This window comes from Rissa tridactyla, chromosome 10, assembly GCF_028500815.1.
Source record: "Rissa tridactyla isolate bRisTri1 chromosome 10, bRisTri1.patW.cur.20221130, whole genome shotgun sequence".
Taxonomy (NCBI): Eukaryota; Metazoa; Chordata; class Aves; order Charadriiformes; family Laridae; genus Rissa; species Rissa tridactyla.
Window position 1 is genome coordinate 20,059,208 of NC_071475.1, and position 15,811 is coordinate 20,075,018.

General features: G+C 58.5%; 2 protein-coding genes across 4 annotated transcripts in view; one reads left to right on the top strand and one right to left on the bottom strand.

Moving 5' to 3' along the window:
• RNF123 (ring finger protein 123) overlaps positions 1-15,811 on the bottom strand; it is a 54,090-nt gene that overhangs the window by 1,047 nt on the left and 37,232 nt on the right. For all 3 annotated transcript variants that reach the window (XM_054216286.1, XM_054216287.1, XM_054216285.1), the window contains 3 exons: positions 14,413-14,488; positions 13,428-13,512; positions 246-388 (listed from right to left, as the gene is read on the bottom strand). In XM_054216286.1, the coding sequence (XP_054072261.1) occupies positions 246-388; positions 13,428-13,512; positions 14,413-14,488 (304 nt within the window). The remainder of the gene's footprint in view (positions 1-245; positions 389-13,427; positions 13,513-14,412; positions 14,489-15,811) is intronic.
• On the top strand, positions 2,007-4,809 carry AMIGO3 (adhesion molecule with Ig like domain 3). Its single transcript, XM_054216288.1, has one exon. The coding sequence runs from the start codon at positions 2,356-2,358 to the stop codon at positions 3,979-3,981; it is 1,626 nt and encodes a 541-aa protein (XP_054072263.1). The 5' UTR covers positions 2,007-2,355; the 3' UTR covers positions 3,982-4,809.

The window sequence follows — 15,811 nt, forward strand, 5'->3', positions numbered from 1 at the left end:
ACAGGAGGATGGACACTGGGCACTGCAAGGGGACAAAACTGCTGCCAAAAGCAGGCACTGGACACAGCCCCATCCCAAATCGGGGGGGCAATGGGGGAGCCATGGACCCCTGTCCCCAGGGCTAAGGGGGCTGGGACATGCTGCAGGGCATATAGACGCTGGCAGCCCTCTCCCCCCGCATCCCAGCCGTGGCCAGGGGCTGATGGTGAGCACAGCCCAGCTCCCGGCGCGGAGCCAACACTTACAGGTGTGCAGGGAAAAATGGCGCTTGTCGGTGGCTGGGGCAGCAGCTGCCAGGGCCAAGGGCTCAGCGTGGCCCAGCAGGTACTGGATGGAGCGCAGCTGGAAACAGGGGTCCGCCAGCAGCACCGCCGTTGCACGCTCGGCCCTGCAAAGGGACACAGTCAGACCTCTGCCTCCCCCCCGCCATCACACCGCCCCCAGAGCTGGCTGGGCATGACGGGTGGCAGGGACACCAGGGCCCCAGCCCCTGCACCGCTGTGTGCGTGGCACCACATGCCCTGCGGACCACAGGGATGCCGTGCCCAGCAGGGAGTGTGATGGCAGTGGTGATGTGAAAGCCCCTGGGTAGGGCTCCATGGGTCACGCAGTGTGCCCACAGCCCTCGGGAACACCCCCAGCTCCTGTGCCCCATGGGGACGAGCCCAAGCCACTGCTGGGCACACCCGGTGGCCCTGCATTCCTGGCAGCATTGAGGAAAGGGGAACATGCCAAAACGAAGCCACAGAGCGGCCATCCCCCTTCCTCCTCTGCCACCCCTGTCTCGGAGGCTCCGGGATCGATACGGTGCATTAGCACTTGCTGAGGCTGAAGCGGTGCCCGGCGGAGCCTGGGGAGCTGCAGGGCGGCTGAAGCAGCCGGCACCACCCTGGCTGCACAGCACCACAAGGGTAAAAGGAGAGGTGCCATGCAGCAGCCTCACGCTGGGGGCTGTAGCACCCCTACACCGCGGGGATGGCTCAATGTACCCCTCCCCGCCCCCATGGCAAGTGGGTGCCCTCGCAAGGCAGGAGGGAGGGAGCAGTTGTGGCTCTCCCCAGCGTCAAGCCTCAGCGGGGATGGCCAGGACAGATGAAGGGCACCTTAATGGGTGTCTCCGTCAGGCACCAGTGCCATGGCCCCTGTCTACAGCCCTTCGCAAGAAGAGCTGGCTCCGTGGTGGCACTCGGGCAAGCCCAGCGGCGCAGGCTGAGCTGGGGCTGGGGCGCAGGGGGTTAACAGCCCCTTGGTGCGCAGCAGCCGCAGCCACCAAATTAGCTTTTTGCTGCCCTAATGGAAACCAATTCCCCAGCCTGGCTTTCTGCTTCCCACTAACGCGCCCGGGCAGTGGGTAAGGTCATTCCTGTGTGTCCTTCACCCTGCGGCCACCTCCCACCCCTCACCCCCCCCACCCCCCCCCGCCGTGGGGACCCCACTGGGCTCACCCCACGGCCGGGGGTGCTGGGGGAGGGTCCCCGCCAGATGGTGCAGGGGACAAGGGCAGTGGGAAGGAGCGCGATGCCTGCTAAGCAGTGGCGGGGGCTTGTGGGGGGGGGGGGGTGGTAACTGCCATCCCCGCTCCCAGCCTGGGCGCAGGACGGGACACGGGGGGCTCCCAGAGGTGACAGCGGGGCGGGTCTATTCCAGCACCCTCCCAGAGGGCGGGCGGTGGCGGAGCAGCCGGTGGGGTGACAGCCGTGGAGGTTGCCGTTCTCCAGCCGGGAGGGGACGGTGTCTGTGCGCCGGGGAGGCGGGAGGGGGGGCGAAGTGCCCCTGAGCCCCTCCCCCCCCCCCCCCCCGCCCCATCACGGCGGCCGAGGGCCGGTGCCGGCAGCGCATCGCCCTGCCCACTCGCGGGACGGGCCGCGGCCACCGCGGCGGCCACCACTCCCCGCCACGGGACCAATGGGATCCCGCCCGGCCCCCCCCCCCCACACCCCCCCGCCAGCGCCTAAATAGGGGCCGGAGCGGGACGGCGCTCCCGCAGCCAGCCCGGCTCCCCGGGAGATGCGGGGCGGGGGGCAGCCGGCCGCCGGAGGGGGCTCAACCGGCCGCCGGAGCCTGGGGATGCGCGGCGGCGGCGGCGGCGGCGGCGGCGCGGAGCCGTGAGAAAACTTGTCGCTTCGGGGACGAGCGGCTCCGGGAGGCAGCCAGGCGTTCGCCGGACCGTCTCAGCACCCACCAACCTCCCCCCCCCGCCGCTTCCCCGATGCCGGACACCAGCCCCCACCTGCCCCCGGGCAGCCCCCGGCCGGCCGGAGCACAGGTAGGCAGCAGAAGCGGGCAGGACGATGCCCTCCTTTAACTCTTTTCAAGCTCCTCGGCTGGAATCGGGGCGCAAAGGGGCATCTGCGGATGCTCGGTAGAGCTCCCCCCCGCTCCCCGCCCAAGACAGCACAGGGGGAGACCGGGGAGGACTGCGGCACGTTGCACCGGGCTGCACAGCGGCTCCTGCCCGGCACAATGTCCCCGAGGGCACCCACAGACCCTCTCTGGGCGCGGGTGGCGAAGCTGCTGCTGCTGCTCCAGCTGTGCCGCGCTCCCCGCGCCTCCCCGCTGCCCCGCAGCTGCCCCGCCGCCTGCATCTGCACCTCCGACCTGCTGAGCTGCAGCCGGCAGACGCTGCAGCGCGTGCCCCGGGCGCTGCCGCCCACCGCCACCACGCTGGACCTCAGCCACAATGCCCTCACTCAGCTCCATGACCGCTGGCTGGCCGCCCTCCCGCACCTCGAGGCCCTCCACATCAGCCACAACCAGATAAAGGACCTTTCTCCGCAGGCTTTCCACAATGCCTCCTACCTGCGGCACCTCGACATGTCCTCCAACCACCTGCACGCCGTCGAGACGCACTACTTCGACAAGCTGGTGAGCTTGGAGGAGCTGCTGCTCTACAACAACCGCATTACACGAGTGGATGAAAACGCCTTCGCCAAGCTGAGCGGCCTGCGGAAAGTCTACCTGAGCTGGAACAACCTGACCACCTTCCCCTTCCACTCGGTGCAGGGGCTGGGCAACTACAGCCTCCGCACGCTGGACCTCTCCTCCAACAGCCTGAGCAGCATCCCCGTGGAGGAGCTGACGGCTCTGCCCGAAAACATCAGGAACGGCTTGTACCTGCACAACAACCCCGTCAGGTGCAGCTGCCAGCTCTACCTGATGCTCCAGCGCTGGAAGCAGCGAGGTTTCAGCTCGGTGAAGGATTTCTTCGAGGAACACACCTGCAAGGTGTCCAACAACGTGCCCCGGTCACTGATCAAGTTCCTCAAATACAGCCACATGTTTGAGAACTGCTCGGCGGGCCCTGAAGACGTGCACCCCGTGACCTTCCCTGTGATGGTGGGCCAGACCCTCCTGCTCACCTGCAACACCAGCCTGCCGGCCGTGGCCACCACCTACATGTGGATCTCCCCTCGCCACGAGCCCATCAAACACCCGGGGAACAGCAACCGCTCCTTGGAGGTGTACCGCAATGGCAGCCTGAAGATTGCGGTGGCCAAGCCCTGGCACTCGGGGGTCTACGTGGGCTTGGCCATCAACAGCCCCCACAATTTCAGCAGGCTGTGCGAAATCAATGTGACGGTCCACTACCCCAAGCCAGATGGGGAGACCTTTAGCACCGGCCTCACAACGCTGCTGGGCTGCATCGTGAGCCTGCTGCTCGTGCTTATCTACCTGTACCTCACGCCCTGCCGCTGCCTGAGCTGCTGCAAGAAGCCAGCTCCTCTCAGCCCCCCACAAGAGTGCAGCGCCCAGTCCTCCATCCTAAGCACCACTCCCCCTGCCACCGATGGGCCAAACCGCAAGGTCAGCGCCAACAAGCATGTGGTCTTCCTCGAGCCCGTCAGGGAGACACAGAACGGCAAGATTCGCCTGGCCCTCAGTGAGGACTTCCCTGACGCCAAGCACCCCAAGGTCCTGCAGCTCAAGTCGGACTCAGAGTCCATCAGCTCTGTCTTTTCGGACACCCCCATCGTGTCATAGCGGTGCAGAGCTGGGAGGAGTACCGGGGACTCCCAAAAGCTGTTCTCCTCCATTGCTGCTAGAAGCAGGACTATTGGGCACTCCGAATTCCCAGCTTGACCGTGACCCACGAGGGTGATCGGCATCACCCACAACTGCTTCAGCCATGAGCTCCTGGTGGGTTTTGGGCTGGGGGCACAACGGTGCCCGGCAAGAGCGCCTTGCAGAAGCCACGGCCTCATTAGCACAACGGTAATGCTGATGAACCCAGCACGCCCGAGAAATCTCTGCTTCATTCGGACAAACTCCCCAATGATGACACTGGGATGGTGGTCTGCCGTGGCCCCGGGCTCAAGAAACACAACCCGGCCACCACCGCCTTGGACCTCCCAGGCCAAGGAATAGCCATGACGAGTGGGGTAGTGTCCTCGCTCATGCCAGGGGATGGCGGTGCCACTGTCCCCTTCCAGCCCGTGCTGGTCCCCATCACCATGCTGTGGCTGGGAGCGGGGTGAGGAGCATGACCCTGTCGCAAGGTGGGCTAAGCGCTGCCTCTCCGAATGTGGCCACGCAGGAGGGATGGAGCTCAGCGCCTGACCAGCCATGCAGCCAAGCAAACGTTACCAAGCTTTTGCCTCCCGAGAAGCTGTAAATAGTCAAGGCAGGATTAGGTGATGTGATACAGCGCCCTAGCCCGCATTGCTCAGCGCTCCCCGTGCCACCAAGGACGATGAGGGCTCAGATGCACCACCCTCCTTCGCCGCTTCTCCTTGAGGCGGACAAACGCGCTGCTAAAGCACAGCTATTTAGGCAGTAATCTAATAAGCCTATCGATAAATGTGAGTAATCCTCTCCTCTCTTGGGTCGTAATTATCTAGTTACATTGGAATAAAAAATGCCTATTTTTTTAAGCTGACACGGGGCTGAGTGTCTCCTTGCCCTTGCAGGGCAGCGGCGTGCAGCCACTCTGCAACCCACGGGGGCAGCGGTGGGAGTCCGGGGGGTCTGAGGGAGCCCTGAATTCCCGCTGAACTGGCACACAGAGCCAGGCAATCCGCACCGGTCTCGCAGGCTCTGTTCCCATCTAACAGCGTTAGGGTGGCCTTGGCAAGGGGGTTAAATGTGCCGAGATGGTGCTGGTGGCCCAGGGCTGCTGCGAGAGGAGCGTCTAGTGGCTTGTCCCCAGGAGGGCAGGTCCCTGGTGGTGCCTGGGAGCTGGGGAGGGAGCAGGGCCAACTGACACAAGGGCATATCCAGAACTCAATAGGGATGAGCAGGATTTAGGTGCGGAGGAGAAGACCATGGGGAGACCCGCTCGAGGTGGGACTGGCCTGGTCTTTGGCTAAATCCTGACAACCTTGGCAGACAGACTCCAGCCCCCACCTCATCAGACACCTGCGCTGCTTTCCCCAGCACCCAGCCCTGCATCACCCCTGGCACCGGGGGCAGCTCTGCCCCCCCATAACGCCTGACTGACCCTGCAGAGGGATAAGGGTGTCCCCCCCCACCTGCCAGCCACCACTGCCCTCTCCACAGCTGGAGCGGGAGCACGCAGCTGCCTGCAGCATTGGGGATGCTGGAGCCTGCCCAAAAGCAGGAATGCAGCTCAGACACAACCCAAAAATGTGGACCAGGACCCTTTGCAGACCTTTCCCCAAACCCACAGCCCCCCACAGCTGTGCCCCAGCCCCCAGAGCTGCTGGCAGCCCTACAACTGGTGGGAGGGGAAGGTCCCTGTGGCATCAGGACAGCACTGACACCCGGTCTTTAACTATTTCAGCCAGGAAACAAGCAGCTTTTTTCCCAGCAAAAAGTCAACCATGCCCAAACTGGGCCTGTCAGACTCCTCCCCACCCGTTGAAGGAGGGGAGAGCATTTGGGAGAGCATCTATCCTACCCAACCGCAGCCGCCCAGCGCCTCTCCTGACACTGACCTTGTGCGCAGCTCCATGCGATACGTGCCCCACTGCCACGTGCCCCGCGGCCGCTGCTCGGCAGCTGGCAAAGGCGACGGGATGTGGAGCGACAGGCCCTGCTGGCCTGTGCCCTCGCTCCCCACGCGCCCGCTGCTGCCAGCCCTGTCACCTCCCGTTAGCGCAGCGCTCCTGACACGCCTGGGATGCCGAGCTGGCCACGCTGGCGTGCTGCCGGGGGGTGGCAAGGTGCTTCGGCGTCGGGTGGATAGGTGAGTGGCACCCTGCCTCTCAAAGACGGAGCCGAGATGATGCCATCCCCTGGCTTTGCACCCAGGCAGGGATCCCACAGAAAGGATGGTTTGGATTTGCCCTGGGAATGTCTGGAAAAGAGAAGAGACCCAGGCAAGAGGGCCCAGGTCTGAACCTAACGAGGCCACTGCCCTGAGCGTGGCCCACGCCTGCCGAGACGCTACTGGCTCTGTGCCAGAGCGAATGCCACATCTAAGCACTGCATCTTCCTCCGAAAGGAAAGGTGAAGTGCTGCTCTGGGTTTCAGCACCCGGAGTTGGTGTTACCCCCTGCTGCTCTTCCATCGCCATCTTTGTAGGTCTCCTCGCAAACATTCCCCCTCCCTGGTGCCAACATGAGCTTCCCAGGCATTAGTGCTTCTGCAAATCTGCATCCCCAGCTGAGCTAACGGCTGAAGCTTGGGAACAGCTCAAGGACAACTGGACTGTAAGAAAGGCTCCCGAGGGCCTCTTCGGGGACACAGCAGCCTGGAGAAGCCCAGGAGAGCTCTTCTTGGCTGGCTGCAATTCTCCTGTCCCTGCAGGAAGGCTGAGCCCCACTATGCCGGAGACAGCAAATGTGAGGTTTATATCAGTGCTGCCCCCAAGGGCTCTCCGCTGCCTTACCCAGGAAAATCCTGCTGCTGCATTTCACACCTTTCTGGTGCTCGGAAAGGACCTTGCACCACACTGCTGCTCCAATGAGCAAGGCAAGGCAGTTTGAACTGTTGAAGCAGTTCATTAAAGAGCCTAAAAGGCAAATCGTCTCAGCAAGGAAAAACATAGCCAGGAGCATAGCTTCCCTGACAGGCAGGAGTTGGGTAATGTAATGGATGGTCCCCAAGGAATACACTGTCCTCTCTCGGAAGCCATCTGCATCATTACAGCCCCGGCTCGCTGCCAAACGGGCCTCCCGCTCCTTGACTCCAGAGGATAAAGTACTAGGTCAGCATAAAGCACGGTGTCTCCGGCGTGCAGGGACCTGCGCCTGTGCACACAGGTACAAAGACTAGCTTTGCGGACTGGCCTCCAACACTGACTCCCGTCTCCCTTGGCACTTCACATCTCAGCCAGGACAACGTGGGCACGCTGAATGCTAGCCCCCTCCTGCCACCGGGGCTGGACACATGATGTACATGGTTGGACCTGGATCTTTTCCTTATGATGCTGATGGTTTTCCAAAGAGCTTGAAGCAGTGAAGCCTAGTGCTTGCCAGCACGATGCCTGCTCTTGCCTCCCAGTGTGTGCCCGACATACCCCAGGGGCCAGGAGACTCCAGCTTTGGCAGTCCCATTTGTAGCTGGGAGCTTGTAAAAACAGTAAGATCAGTAAGGCAAGACTCCTTTTTTAACCACGAAACCTAGGTCTGAGCTAGTCACGCCACTGTGTTCTGGCTCACCCTCACCCCGATCCGCTATGCACTGCAAGACTCAAGTATCACTCACTTTCCAAGGTTTTAGGGCAAGGTAGCAAGGACTCCTTTAGCCTGAGAGGTCCATGAAACGTCTACTCCTACAACTCCTTCCCTACAGCTCGCTCATCAACATGTGTTGAAGGAGCATTCGTGTTTAAGCGATCAGTAATTACACAAGACTGCAGAGAACTACCGTGTCCGGTGGGGACCAGCCAAGTCCCCAGGGTCCCAGCAGTGCTTGAGCATGCAGGTGGGCGGCCAGGATGAGTTTAGGAACCTGCAGACTGGTATCTTCTGTGACTTTTCCAGTGGAGGCAACCCCAAAACCATCCAGCGATTGAACAGCGTCTGCTTTACTGGCCTCCCCTATGTGGCCTCGTTGCCTACTCACCTTCTCACTCACCAACATGTTACTTCTGCCCAGTGAACTTCTCCATCTCCTCCCTCCTGCCAGCCCATCCCTCTGCACCCATCTGTACTGTGCAAAGGAGAAAAGTGCAGAGATCCAGCCAGAATTACCCCAACATCACATTAGCCCAGTGCCGCTCCTCCTGGCAGGTCCCGCTGGCTCGTGCTCAGCATCCCACCGGTACAGTGTGGTTGTTTCTGACCCAGGATCCCTGTCCTGTGCTCTGCTGGCTGGTACCACCATGTTCACAGTGCTCTTCTGTCTATCCTCTCCATCTGTTGGGCAGAAGTCCCTGGGAGATGCACCCTGAAGGCTGCTTACGTCTTTCCTTGTACAGTTGTGCTGCAGACAAGTTTGCTGGCTCCTTGCATGTGCCCTAACCCTCCAGATTCACATGGACAGGGCTGGGGAATGCGCCGCCCAGCCTCGCTGCCCCTGTCTCTGAGGGGATGGTGTCCATGGGGCATGGGGGAAGACCGAGGACTGGAGTGGCGGCCAAGCCCTGGCACAACACAGCTCATCTCGGCTCTGGGATGGCCCCTTGCTTTCCACAAAGCCTGTTCCAACCTACATTAGGTCCTAATTACAAGGTGGCCTTGCACGCTGGGGACCAATAGCCTCACCGTCGAGCCTCGCCCCTTCCCCTGCCCCTGGCTCTTGCCAGGATCCTTACACAAGCTCTGGCCAATGCTGCTCCATTAGCTCACTCCTAAGAAGGCTTGATAGAAAATCTGCTCAATTATTTAGCAGACAAACAGGGGGATGATACCAGCTGAAGGCAGCCAGGGTCTCTGGCGCAGACCCAATGATTCAGCCCAGCTCCTGGTTCATCCTGTCAGACCCTGCCTTCCCTCTCCTCCCTGCAAAACCAAGGCTCAGTCATTAGGGCCTGGCAAAGAGGCAGCGCACGGGCATCCCTGCTTCCTTGGCCCCTGCTAGGAGCTGAGGCTCCCTGCAACAGAGGTGCTGCCCAACTGCTGTCAGACCTGAGGGCTGGGAAGAGGCAGCACGGCCGGAGGCCCGAGCAGTCCCACAACAACAGTGCAGAGGCCAAAATAGCATCATAGAACGGTTAGAGTTGGAAGGGACCTTAAAGATCACCTAGTTCCAACCCCCTGCCATGGGCAGGGACACCTCCCACTACACCAGGTTACTCAAAGCTCCATCCAGCCTGGCCTTGAACACCTCCAGGGACGGGGCAGCCACAGCTTCTCTGGGCAACTTGGACCAGGGTCTCACCACCCTCACGGTAAAGAATTTATTACTAATATCCAATCTAAATCTAAATTCTTTCAGTTTAAAACTGTTACCCCTTGTTCTATCATTACACCCCCTGATCCAGAGTCCCTTCCTAGCTTTCCTGTAGGGCTCCTTCACGTACTGAAAGAGGCTATAAGGTCTCCCCGGAGCCTTCTCTTCCCCAGGCTGAACAACCCCAACTCTCTCATAGCAGAGGTGCTCCAGCCCTCTGATCATCTTCGTGGCCTCCTCTGGACTCACTCCAACAGGTCCATGACCTTCTTATGTTGGGGCCCCCAGAGCTGGACGCAGTACTCCAGGTGGGGTCTCATCAGAGCAGAGTAGATGGGTAGACTCACCTCCCTCCACCTGCTGGCCACGCTGCTGGTGATGGAGCCCAGGATGCAGTTAGCTTTTTGGGCTTTAAATCAAGGAGCTGTTGCCTGTTGGTGAGACAGCTCAGCCCCGGTGCCAGGCTGCCCAACTCTCGCCTGCCGACGAGGTTTAGCTCCCTCCCTGCAAGCCTTCCGTGGACAGGCAGCTGCTCTGCTTGGAAACACAGTGCAACTGCCATGCTCCTGCCTGGGAACTCTGCTGAGGGACCCCAGCTTAAGCGAGCAGCTCCCTACCTGTGCCCTGCACTAATTCTCCCCTGCCCCTGTTTGCAAAGTTTGTTACATCCAGCGACGGAGCCAAGCCATGAAATCCCCAGGCCCCACTCTGGTTCAAGCCCTCTACTCTCTAAGGATACTCTGGTTATCAGCACAAAGTCTTCCTTCCCAGCCTCCAGCAAGCGTGTGGGAGTCGTGGTAAGTCACCCATGGAGGTTTTACAAAGATCAGCAAGCCTGGAAGAGGTGGACACTGAAGCTTTGGTTCACCACAAGCAGCACCAGCCCTCCTGACAGACCTGACGAGGAAATGTATTCTCTCTCAAAAGCACGGCCCGCTCCATCCAGGGACTAAGGCATATGATGTATCAACTGTCTCATCACATCCCAGCCTGGGCAATGTTCCCTTTTCTTGTGCTTAATGGCTCTGTTTGATGCCAGGAGTCCGTAGCAAGAGTACTTGATGCCTGTCTGAGTGTCCTGTGCTGGGCAAGGAGTAGCCGAGGCATCCGACTGCATCCTGATAACGCAGCTGAATGAGTTGGCAGGGCCCTGGCTCTCTTTACTCCCCACTGGAATGTTTTGGCCCCATAAATGGTACCCCTCTCCTCCACCCCCAGATGAACCCACCCTCTCTGTCTCAGGGCAAAGCCTGCAGCACGTTCCAACCAAGCGCATGGCACCGTGTTGGCTCGCTGGGTTACAGGCAACCAGAAAAAACACAGCCAAGCTATGGAAGTCACCCGAGGTTGTGTCCCCTGTCCTCATCCTCTGGGGCAGAGCCTCCTCGCAGGGAACCAGTCAGGGTAACAGCTAGTGTCTCGGGCAATTCCCACAGAGGAGTTCCTACATGCAAATGTGGGTTGTACAATCTCACTCTGTTAACGATTTCTGGTAACCTGGGAGCTGCCAAATGGGACCTGGAAGAGGTTTCTATCTGCTTCCAAGCACTGCCTGGGCAGAGTCCTTCTGAGGAAGGAAAAAAGTCCATCTTGTTATCCTGCTCACTGCACTGAGAGAAAGTGAAAAAGGAAAAAGGAAAGCTGCTGTCTCCTTTTGAATTCATATAAAACGGGTCTGCTCTGGAGAGCCTGGTTACATATGGGATCCTTCAAATCTTTTCAGTTACCTCCTGCAGCAACACGACCCACAGCAATCACCTCCCATGGGAGCATACAGACTCGAGGAGGGTTTGAATTCGCCTTTCCCATTCTATGGACCATCCTCTCACTCATTTGCTCAGAGACAGATGCTTCCCATCGCCTTGGGCCCGCCATTGTTGACCTGTACCATCTCCCTGGTTTTTGGGTGACTGCAGGGAAGAGATCCCTACGGATCTGCACCTCCCACTCTTCAGCACCCCGTGCCAATGGTGACAAGAGACTTGCACACAGGATCAAAGCATGACTGAACCCTCAAGGACTGCAAAGGCAGCAGAAAAGCCTCTGCGTTTCGTCTCAAATCTGCTGTTTTTCTCCATCCCATCCCTGTTTGCTGTTTGTGAACGTGCCCGCACGGAGCAGAACCACTCCGTAAGCGGGGTACAACACTTGCACCCTGGTCCTCAATTCAGTGTGTGGCAAAGGGGGGTGGGTGTCTCAGTTTGCCCTTCCATGTGAGGTACGCTGCGGCCACACTGACCTCTACCATCAGGCTGCCCATCCCCTCTGCTCGGGTAGCAGCAGAGGGTCTCCAAGCCACCAGCCTTGGTTCTTTTGTCTTGATTGACCTAAATGCTCCTCTGCAATTTTGGCTTGCCTTTTATAGATCAGTGACGTATCAAACCTCAGATTTAGTGCAGATCTTTGCAAAATCACACAGAAGCATTTTGGTTTACAGACATTTTTCCCTGGGCTTCCTCCTATTTCACCTTGTGCTTCTACTGCTCAGCTTTTCTCGAAATTTTTCAAATTTCCTATTTATTTTTGCTTTCCAGTGCCCAAGGAGATGACGACAAAGCCTTTGAAGATGAGCTGCAGACCTGCCACTTCCCAACCACACACCACAGGATACGGCACCTCTGATTTGCGACTGTGCAGCCTGCCACTGCCCAAGGCGTGGAGGATGCTGTTGGCAGACAGGGGACAGTGCCGCTTGGCAATGTACAGCCCCTTCCACACCAGCTGCCTGGGTTTCCCTAACCCAAGGCACAACTGGCTTTTCAGGTAAAGAAGACACTGTCTGGAAGCTTTTTGTCTCCCCAGGACTCCCTGCAGGCTGGGAAGGATGTGTTTCGTCACACTACCGTCTTCCCAGTGCTCTTCCAAGGACCACAGAAAGAGCTTTATCCCTTCCCCTCTTTGACTCTACAAGTGACCTAGTCTGGGACAGATGCTCAAGGTACAGGGAGCCAGTGAAGGACTTCTCGTCCTGCCTGGTATGCAGGAACTGCTTTATCGCCTCCCCTCTTCCCTCCAGGAAGAAGTGTCTAGTTGTGGCATCAAATTCATGACGTTTGCCCTTTCCACGGAGCAGGATTCTTGGGGCGAGCAAAATCAACCCCTGTTCGCAGTCCAGAAAGACCACTGATCAGTGACCTTGTGCTAAGCTCTTGGCACTGTCACACTTGGGGCTGGGAGACTGGTGCAGCAGCCACGGGAGGCAGGATATAATTAGATATATTTGTGTACATCTTTGAGTCCTTGAGAGAAGAAGCTGAAAGAGTGGCTGCAGGGCTGAACTGCTCGGCCAGATGGGGCTCTGCTCTCCACAAAGCCAGAGACTATCATGTTCTCCAAACGCAAAAACAAGCAGGATTTGCAGCACAGACAGAAAAGTCACATCTCCTACAGCATCCTACAGGGCACAGTGGCCAGGCAAGACACCGACAAATGACACCGGCAGAGAGCAAACGCAGGGCTGCAGAGCATATCAGCATGAGCCTATTTTCAGGACTCAGTACAAGCAGGCACAGACACACATAAACCACCAGGTCAGCTGTGGCTTTGTCCAGCCATATCATTCCCAGTGCTGTCTCTCTGAATAGCTGGTTACCATAAAGACAAGAACATTTGCTTCATCTGAAAATTTGCATCATCTAAGTGCCTGGACAGGATTTGTCTCACCCTTGTGCCGCAGGTCTGGGCAGCCAGAGAGCTCTGCAGGCATTGTGATGCCTTCCTGAGATGGGTCCAAAGCGAAGGAGCTTTAACGAACTCCCTTCCACCCATCGCTGCGTGCTGCAGTGCTTTACCTGCGTCACCACATCAGCACAGATCTTTTACACGTGGTGCTCACAACCTCTGACAGCAGCTGTCCTGTCACACACAGAGTGCCAGACCCCATCCCAGGGAGGAAGGTGCACATCTGCTGTCAGTACAGCACCTCACAGCTACCTCTCATGAGCACAAGGGCCTTCCTGCACCACAGGAGAGAGCTCTGCACCCAGCAGTAGCACTGGGACAACAACCCTGCTGTTGCTGCAGGGGCTGCAGCTCCTTGGCTCCTGTTGGCTCCATGCACACCTCACCTCGCTTCGGTCCCCACGCACCCACGTCACTCCTGCGACACCTCCCACGGCACTGACTACTGCAGCACCCAAAGCAACGCCACATGCAGTGTCTCTGTGCTTCAGAAGTCAAAAGCCACTCACCCCTGAACGTCAGTGTCCACAAGGAGCCGGACCAGTATCCCTGTCACAGCCACAAGGATTGGGTAATGGTCCACGCTCTCCAGCCCTACAGAAGCAAAACAGAAAGATAAAGATAGAGCCACTGCCACTGCATGACAGGCAGAGCAGGGCTGCACCGCTGCTTCCAGACTTGGTGGCGGAGCAGTCCAGGAGGTAGGAACCATGCACTTGGGCTCTCTGGTGGGGCCATGGGTTTCACCAAGGACATAGGAGCCTTCCCCACTAATGCAAACCCCAGACTCAGGCACTGTTCTCATGATGGAGCACCTCTGCCTCTTCCAAGCCTCAAGAGGAGAAGGTGCTCTGCCCGCTCCTAAGCAGGCAGGAAAATCCAGCTGCTGTACAGGAAATATAGGATGCCCATAACACAGCACCTGGAGCCAGTCTCTGCTAACAGGCCCAGCTCAGCTGCCCACAGTCACCTCCACGAGGAAGAGGGCTGCTGTTGGTGACAATGGCTTCCCCCAGCACCCTTTACTCGATGCAGAGCACAGCAACCAAGTCTGCTACCTAAACTACAATCTGTCCAGGCCTTTGAGCCATTCAAACAGTTCCCACCTACCCTGTGTCACATTAGTGTCTGGCAACACACCTCCCCGCCCAAGCACAGCGTGGCTGCCACTTCCACCACAGGCAGCCAGATCCATGCACCAGCTGCCTCATGAGGACAGAGGTCCTGGAGGGAACTGGAGCTGCTTGGGCAGACAGAGGTTAAGGGCCTAGGAAAAGCATCAAAGCTCAGGTCTGCCTGGAGAATTTACATGTCTTCTGAAGATAGCACTTCTGTGGCAATCCGCGGCACCAAACTGTCTTCCCAGCCAGGGATGTGGCAGGCCTGAGGTCTGACCCCATACACCTCTGCACCGACCTTCAGTACAAGCCACCCCTCACTTCCCAAGGGCATGTTTTCAATGGAGAGGGACAGAGAGTTAATGCATGGACTCACCCGGCAGACGGAGGTTGACCACTCTGTCAAACAAGTTCCTCTCAGCCGTCACACGGTTCAGCACCTGGTTCAAGAGCTGTGTAGGAAAAGGCAGAGGACGTTTGTATTTTCTGGATGGGCCTTCCTGTGAGCAGCATCCAAAGAGCACGCTTTGGGGCAGCACATCCTTATAGCTCAGGCTCGGTGCCTGGGAGCTGGTGGACACACAAAGGGAGGCTTGCAGCAGAGACCTCACTTGGCTCTGGCATGGAAGGAGGTGGCACCATGCCACAGTGCCTGTACCAGACCCAAACCTCCCAGGGAAGAGTCGGTCTGAAGACACCTGAATCTCAGCATCTCCCACTTAAATATGAATCCTACCTACAGATGCCAAGCTACTTCTGTGGTTAAAAGCTCTTGAGAAGCAGAAGCTACAGTCCCTAGGACAGCCACAGCCCATGAAGAGCGAGCTGGCAGCTGCTGCTGGGCAAAAGCAGTGTCAGCGGGGTGAAGAACAGTCCAGGTCCTGCCCTGCCTGGAGCTGGCAGCAGGACGGCCCTGAAGCACAGGATGAGCACAGAGATAAACATGCTTCTCTGCCTGACAGAGCATCACCACAGGCAGAAATTTCTGCCTATGACCAGCACAGAAGGAATCTGCTGTAAAGACATTTAATGAGCCACCATTATCTCTTGCTCAAACCCCCGGTGGGATGAGCGGGGACGCTCCAGGCTTGACACAACCGCTGCAAGCTGTGTGCACCGGCTCTCAGATGCAGCATCCCTCTTCCTGTCACCCTCAGGCACAGAGAGCAAAACTCTGCACCCCTCTCTGTGGGCGCATTCAGTGGTGGGGGACAGCTTTGTGGCAGCACCAGGATGCAACGGGGATGCTGCAGAACCTTGTACCCTGCTGGCTATTCCCCAGCTTGCCCAAACCACCTGCTAAGGGCCCCTCGCTTTCCTCCTTGCCCAGGGAAAATCCCGGGATCTCAGGCTGAGCACTTCCCCCAAGATTGCCGTATTAGACCCCACCGTGTCTTGCTTTGCCTCATCTGGTTGTAGCCCTGACCCTCAACCCTTGGAGCAACCCAACCCTTGAATACTCCCCACCAGGCTGGCTTGTACCAGAACAGCCTGTCCTCAGGGTTCCTCATGCTTTAGAATGAAAACTAATTTCCTGGAGCCTAATGGGTGTTGTAGGTTGGAATAGGGCTGTCCCCATAACCCTGGCAGGAAAGCGGAGACATTTGGTACTATAGTCTAGGACAGAGGGACAGAAGACAAAGATGCCTGCCTGAACATCGGGGCATGTTCCCTGTGAAGCTGGCTATACTCTCTACAGCTCTTGCTAAGATGTACCACGCCTCCTCTCTGGATTCCATGGCACTGCTTGTTACAGGAGCATTCAGATTTTACTG